At 38.1% G+C, this 8,012-nt stretch overlaps 1 protein-coding gene across 5 annotated transcripts in view; it reads right to left on the bottom strand.

Annotated features, from left to right (window-relative positions):
* The window catches only part of Klp67A (Kinesin-like protein at 67A), a 92,840-nt gene extending 86,162 nt beyond the window's left edge, over positions 1-6,678 (bottom strand). For 2 of the 5 annotated variants that reach the window (XM_083126396.1, XM_083126402.1), the window contains exons 1-3: positions 6,360-6,678; positions 2,968-3,138; positions 827-1,065 (exon numbers count right to left, since the gene is read on the bottom strand). In XM_083126396.1, coding sequence (XP_082982522.1) covers positions 827-1,065; positions 2,968-3,128 — 400 coding nt within the window. In that variant the 5' untranslated portion in view covers positions 3,129-3,138; positions 6,360-6,678. Of the gene's footprint in view, positions 1-826; positions 1,066-2,967; positions 3,139-4,885; positions 4,966-6,359 lie in introns of all 5 variants that reach the window. The other 3 variants (XM_083126398.1, XM_083126401.1, XM_083126397.1) reach the window with 3 other exon arrangements.
* Positions 6,679-8,012: the final 1,334 nt, after the last annotated feature.

The following is an 8,012-nucleotide window of genomic DNA, read 5'->3' as shown; positions in this document are numbered from 1 at the left end:
TTAGTAAGGCAAGGACGTTTCACTGTGTTTGTGTCACTTCATTCATTTCATCAGTTTTTCATTCATCCTTGTTGTCGTACTTATCCGTAGAGGCACAAAAGCGACGTAAAATAACTAAATTAGAAATAGATTTTCGGGTGGGATAAAATACAACCATCTAAAAATAGTAATGTACATGGACGTCCGCAGGATTTTTTCCAGGCAGGGGCAAGGAAGGTATTTTTTTCCAGGGGGGGCAAAGAAGGCACATTTTCTCCAATAATAGTGTTGTTCCCTCCTTCCTCCTGTCTTTTTCCCCCACCCACCAGCGCGATGGGGTCTGCGCAGGTTTCTTTCCTTGTGGTTCCACTATACAATTCTAAACTCTCATACCTATGTGGGGGCCAGATAAAATCCAAATTTCGTAAAATGAATGAAAAATTTTAAAAAAATAAAAAAAAGGGGTGGGGGTTCATTTTAACTTGTCTTCTACTTGATAAATGGAAATGTAGTTTTCCTTTTTTCGACAAAAGGATTATATCCTAATCTGTACTGAACAAAATGAGGTAAAATTTGTTACTGTAGCATTCACAGTTTCTGAGATATAAAATACTATGTAAAATATTACAGAAATTTTAAAGTTTCCGCTGGAAACATGCTTGGCATTGGCTCACAAACAGGAAAAAATCAGCCTTGGCATTTAGGGATTAAATATTCGTATTGAGGAATGCCCAACTGTCAGTTAATATTAACTCTTAAAATATATTATCATAAGTTGTAGCAAGAAACTGCAACAACCAAAAAATACACAAGTCGTGAAATAATAATGCTTCAAAAGCTAATATACCTGAGCAGTTATATCCATCAAATAATGAACTAACTATACTTTTAGTTGTTCCTTCAAAAACTTCCTCATTTGATGATTCAAAACCATACACCTGGTCAAACATAAATTTAATCTCTTTGCGTGGCCTCTTTAGAAAATCTCTCTGCTTCACGCCCTGATAATAAAAAAAACCATCATCCTCTTCATCATCTTTAGGATCGAATATCAACATTTTATCATCCAGCACCTTCACTGTAGGCCTGCAACAAGAAAATACATGATGGAATGATATAACAAGCAGTTCTTGCAACTAATTATATAAGGGCCATTCAAATGAAACAGACAGTCAGGAAACAAACATACTATGTAGCCATATTCTAAATCTTATTGTCATCCTCCCCCCCCCCTTGTAAAAATAAAATCCAGTCTGTAGTCAGATAGGCTAATTGGGACTGCATTTTTAAGTTGGATACACCAAAATTTCTCAAGGAATACAACCCTGGAAACTGATCACAAAACAACAGCATTAACCACTACATTATCCAGGAAGCTTAGAATCAAACTCTTGGTCAAGAACAGAATAACTCAGTTAATTTAGTTTAATCATTTGAAAAGTGGGAGACCTTCATTATCAATTCTTTAAATACGGTGACAGAAATGCTTTCTATTCAGGCAGTAATGAGACATTTTCTGACAAATAAAAAAATATTAAATAATGTTTGGATCAGTCAACTAAATCAATACAAATTGAATGCTCAGATGCATTACTATAGCTCTTTTCAGTTCTTACGTCGTGCGGTCTAGAAGCTGGTAGGGGAAGTGGGGACCGGGGAACATGCCGCTGACCAACCAGAGAACAGACCACCTAGCGGTGGAGCCGAGAGTTAGGCAGTTGCGGGAGGAAGCTGCAGGCGCTAACTTCGTTCTGCACGTTGCTGTGTTGCCAATTCACCGCGTTGCTGATGGTCCCCAGTGTTGATTCCTGTTTGTTATGAGCGGAATGTAGGAATAACATACGTGGGAGTAATTGTTGTCGCGTCGTGTATTGCCTAACTGCATTGTTTCTTCGATAAACGTGTATGTGGCATGTGATGTTACGTTTATTTGTACTCTCGCTGTTCCATTGTGACGCGAACTGTGCAGCATATTGTTAGGGAAGGCAAAGACAGTCTTGAATCACCGCGCAAACGAATCAAAAGGAACAGTATCACAAAGGCAATCGACGGTTGCGATAAAGATATAACAAGAAGAATTATCCTCGGGTATTATGTAAAGGGTGAATATCCAACACTGAACAAGTTTTCGTTGATTTGCATACATTAATAAGCTTTCAGTGGGGAGTATCGTCGTTGTGAAGGATACTGAAGTATATGGGGTTCAAGTACAAAAAGAGCAATGACGGTAGACGATTTCTGATGGAGAGAGCCGATATACGAGTTACAGCCAGAGTAACGTTTTTGAGAAAAATGCATCTTCTAAAAAATAAGGAACCTTTGCCCTATATAGGTATTTCATTTAGATGAAACATACATAGATCAGAATTACGCTCCAACGAAAATCTGGCAAAATAAAGAGGGTACAGGGGGTTTAAAAGTGCCCGTGGGTAAAGGTGGGCGCATTATTGTTTGTCACGTAGGTTCCAGTCACACTGGTTTTCTACAGGCATGTAAATTAGTTTTCAGTGGTTTTTGCAGTTTTTAGATACGCTTGACGAAAGGAATATCAAAGACGCAGTGATTGTAATGGACAATGCTAGCTACCATTCGGTACAGTTGGAAAGAATTCCTATAACGTATACCCTTGATATCATACACTTATCGGTATTCTACTGACCACAAGATGGGGATAATACGCATTCTCAGGCCATACACGAACAATGGGACGTCTGTATTTCATGGTTCTTTCGATTTCAACTCGCCTTTCCCGCTACTCTGGCAACGCTGCAGTCTCTCTCTCTAACCGGCCTGTCTCGTTGCGCTGGATAGGTCGTTTCCCCGCTCTCCACTTCCCCTGCCAGCTTCTAGAGCGCACGCCGTAACAACTGAAAAGAGCTATAACAGGACAAAACATATTTCATGTTTAAGGGTAACCTGAAAAAAACCTAAAACCCCACCAAGGATGATGGGCTTTTTCGAAAAACCCGGCAACTCTGGTTTACATACCTGAAATTTCCCTCTTCACTTTCTTTACTATTAGGAGGCCGTACTCGTATTACTACTTTAATATTAGCTGAAGAACCATCCTTGCATAAGAATGAACTTCTACCTTTGGATCTCCTTCTAGGGGCCCTGGCCCTCTCCAGGGACCTTCTGTTCATCACCATGGTTAGTTTCCTGTAAAAGATATTTTACAAAGTTATATCTCACAGCATAGTTAAGTTAGTATAAAATAACCATGTGAAAACTTTACCAATATTGACGGAGTACAGATATAATGTTTCATGAAGCACATGTAATCATTCATCTACCTCATTTAATGTGTTATCATGTGACTGCAATAGGCTTTACCTTAGAAAAATTAACTGCATATTTAGATATTTACTTTACAAAACAGTATAAAAATTATAACTTTTCTCACAATGTTTACACTTAATTTCATAAAACCCGGGGTATTCCATCCCAGGGTGAACATTTTTTCACTACTGGAAGAGGGTTTATAGCCAACAATTAGGCTGTAATTTCTGTGTTGCTTGTTACCACTGTGCAATGTGCCCTCATCAGGGCTCAAACTCAGGACCCCTTGATTACAAGGTGGCAGTTATGCTATCAGGAAGGCCCAAATTGAGCAAAATGTCATCAAGAAGTTATATTCGTCTTCTTGCTCTCTAGTTCTTGTGAGAGATTATTGGCCATTTAAACAACATACTGTATATACCTCCCCTGCTATGCATGCACACACATACACAAGCATACTTACAACAAACACATGCTGTGCATCCCCTCCCTCCCTGCAGAAAAAAAATCTGGATCTGCTTATGACTAAGTGAGATAAGACTAGTTTAGGACTTCACATTTTTAAAGTATAATGATAACTACCCAACTGAGAGAGAAAAAGCATTTTCTATGAAGAGTAATACGCTCAATTCAAATAGGTATTTCATAGCCTAGTGTGGTGGTAATGCAGTCATTCTTCATCCTCAATAGTATTCCATAAAAAATATACACTAAACATGTAACGTATCCACCCTCTAACAGGGTCTTCTTCAGACGATTGTGAATCTCCATCTGAAGAAGACCCTGTTAGATGGTGGAAACGTTACGTGCAGGGCTCGAAAAATTCCAGTCGCCATGGCGACTGTGATCTTTTGCTGTTAAATGTATGATATTTTGATGATTCTAAGTTCAAATTGCAGTACAGCGTAAGTTAGCATATATATTTTTTTTAATCAACGTTGTGAGCATTCCATAGAGTCAGTAACAATTTCTTACCTTTTGTCCCCAAACACTCCATTTCCTGCTTTCTCAAATAATGTAGCGATGTTGTGAATACTGTGATGCTCAGCATCTTATACAGCGTGTTTCAAAAGTCGCACAACCCAAACTTTGGAAATGTGGTATATCATGAAAATCATAGATATTTACACCGGGTTTTCTGCATTATAAAGCCTCAACCATTGAGATATTTTTCAATGCTTAAAATTATCAGTTCAATCCATACAGAAAATTATATAAAGTAATAACTGACGGGAAGCATCATTCAATTTTTTCCAGAAATGAACTTCTGAGTAAGAAATTATTATATACAGCTAAAAAAAGTAAAAAAAAAAAAAAGGAGTTTTGAAAGACTGACAGTGGGCTACGTCATCGTACGTGTACGTAATTAGTCTTTGTGCTAGGAGAAACCATAACCGTTAGTTATTTCTCTTGAAAAATACATGATTTCCCGGTCAAATAGATTCCACGATGAAAGAAAATACCTTGACGAACGTTGGAAAGCTTGCAGAAACTCATTTCCGCAAGTAGTTTCTTCTGTAAAAATGAAGAAATGTGTTTCCGATATACGGAACTGTTACCAAAAATTGCATTTGTAGCATGATTAAATAGCAATAAAAAAAAAAGGCCCTCCAAGCTTCAAACCTACCTCTATGATAGCTTCCAGTGTTCTAAAACACTTCCTAATACTCCAATTAAACTTTTAAAATCGTTGCCCACAGCCATATCCTGAAAACAAAAAATTATAGTAGCATCAACTTTGACCTGTTTGCGGAAGGACTGAAGATGACCGGACCCCTCTCCGATGTTCTTCATAATTTGCATACTCACTAATTGAGGCCTCCTAATCACGAATTTGAAGTTAAAAGTTGTCGGAAACGTCTAGAAATTGCAAAATAAGCTAAAATAAGGCGTTAGTTCTCGGAATGGAAACCGTCGATTTTTGCATTTTTTTTTTTTTGTTTCACAAGCAAATATATATATATATATATATTCCTGATACTACCACGAAACCAAATATTGGTAACGGTATCATTATAGTATAGGGGTGACGGATTTCTTCAAATTTACAGGAGAAAGTACTTACGGAAATAATTTTCTGTAGCATTGTGAAAGTTCGTGAATGTAGTTTTGATCCATTTTAATGCGAATACGTTGTTTTCTGTTGTTTCTCTGTCCGACACGCTGTTTCTGCTGCTGCCATTTGCTTTCTGCACGAGAGCACAATGTTTCCCATAGTCAGTGTTTCAAACTCGTCATGTTATCACTAGAAAATGACGTTTTGACTATTTTTAATTTTTTAATATTTTTTTAACTATGCTTGCCTAACCTAACCTCATGGAAAATTGTTTTTGGGGCTAACATGAATGGTTTGTGGGGCTAACGTCAATGGTTTGAGAGGTATTAGCATAAGTTCAAATCCGGGCACGAAAGTATGTATTTTCCAGTGAAGGAGACTGTAACACTGCATAAATCGACAAAACACTCGTACAACGCGCCCTGAACCAGTACGCTATCGCCCGCCATAATACGTTACTGTTACAGAATCGAAATAACAAGTAACAGTAAGTACTCGTAAATGTAAGAAATAGACATTATCTTAGTTAGAAATGCATTATTTCACCTTAGGAAATGTTCCGTATTCCAAAATAGTACGTTAGCAATGTAAAAAAGTGCGAAACATTAGATTTATAGGTGTCACCCCCATACTATAATAGTACCCAAATTTTAACCATGTTTGGCTAACCTAACCACACGTCAATGGTTCGCAATTATTTTGCAATTTCTAGATCCTGATACTACCACGACACGAAATTTTAACTATGTTTGCCTAACCTAACCGAAAATAACCTAACCACACGTCAATGTTTCGTGGGGCTAGCGTCAATGGTTCGCAATTACTTTGCAATTTCTAAACGTTTCCGAAAAATTTTAACTTCAGATTCGTCATTAGCAGGCCTCAATTAGTAAGTATGCCAAATATGAAGAAAATCGGAGAGGGGTCGGGTCATCTTCAGTCATACCGCTTCATGTAACTACCGTAGATATGTCAAATTTAAATAAGAAGAAATTGATGAAAGAAACCAAGACTATCAAAAGGAACAAATATATCTCATATTTACCTTGATACTTACACAAGCAGATGAAACAATTGTAATTCACTTTTTTCTCAGCTGCGGATCTGCCATTGTTTTCAAAAAATGCGATGCGTATGCAAGTGCACGTTGTAAACCATATTCGTTAAATCATACCACTTCACTATGCAGATACACATATGTATTGGTAAAAATAATACTTGTAAACGAAAATATGTACAACGCTACCTTTAGGAAATAACTTTTTAAAGAAAACCCAAGAAGAAAACCCTTTGTGTTACATTGACAAGATTTTGAATTTAGGAACCGGAAACTGCAGCGTTGCCAGGGCATCACGCGCACAGAATTCCCGGAAGATGTTTTGAAATTACACACAATACCAAACGTTTCCGGTGGTTCACAGACGAGCTACACCATTCTATGGCTACACTTAAGCTCACCGCCATCACTGGTACAGTGGGATCCATGAGTATTACCATGCAAATTGTCCATGACTATTTTCATTAATTTTTCTCTTACATCCTATGTGTTCTTAAGCGATGGATTTTTATGTATGCTGGTGAAGAAGTTGTCAACAGCTTGTTTTGAGTTTTCTTTTAATTCTTGAAGCTGTTATTGGGTCAAATAAAGTGTACGAACATGGTGATGGACAATTTGCAAGGTAATACTCATGGATCCCACTGTACATACGACTTGGACTATCATTAATACACTCCGTAACATCACCATCAACACTAACACTAAAACATTTGAGGTCAAGTATATCTACATTATTTCCGTCTATTGTAGCGAAATTTGAAATGGAAACTCTATTTACAGCATGTTTACAGGCAGCAAGATTTTCTCGAAGGCATCCTTCTGATTTTACAAAAACGCGTGCTTTTTTCCCCTTTATTTTAGCCTTTTGGAATCCAGATTCAAATTTACGAAATTTGTCCCACTCCCTAGACATTCCCATAATCGCGATTCTACACACCCGTACGCACTACTGTGTCCAACAAGAATGACTTGAAATTTGTTGACACTTCGGCATTGTTGCAAAATCTGGAAACGTTCCTTCTCTGGAAGGGTTAGAGAAGGGCCTCCGAGATGCGTATAGGTGGGTTTCATATGACGTCAGAATTCGCACCACCGCCATGTTTGCGGCCGAGTTGTTTGTCGTCTGCAACGAGATACCCGTCACGTAGGAGAATGGGATCCGTTCTCTTTGCACATAGCGTTCGTTACACCTGCGCCAACTGTACGTTTATTGTTAGTAGCTACTGTGTAAAAGTTCGGTAAAACATTGCATACAATTAATGACAGTGACGTGTCATCTGGAAATGGCGGTAATTTTTCGTGTTCAAGCTCTTTGAACAGTCGACACAAAAAGATATGGAGAAAAGGCGAAGTTTTGCGGTGTAAATCCATATGAACTGGACGATAACGAAATGAAAAGGGGCCTAAACCTTTGGCCAACTCTAGTTCACGTGTGTTTAATTACTTGACCCAGCCAGACCGTGCTACCTGGAATCAATTCGTTTTCGTATTTATTAATGGTTCGGATTCGGCTTGAAATATTTACATCCAGTAAAGATTTACTAATATTTTCAAAGCTCCGCCATTATCGTCTCTCTCCCTTTAACCCTCGAGTACTCGCGCGGCATCCCGTAACACGGATACTCGCGCGGGTGACAGTTG

This window comes from Lepisma saccharinum, chromosome 8, assembly GCF_977018435.1.
Source record: "Lepisma saccharinum chromosome 8, izLepSacc3.1, whole genome shotgun sequence".
Classification (NCBI taxonomy): domain Eukaryota; kingdom Metazoa; phylum Arthropoda; class Insecta; order Zygentoma; family Lepismatidae; genus Lepisma; species Lepisma saccharinum.
This window is presented reverse-complemented; position numbering and strand designations above follow the sequence as displayed.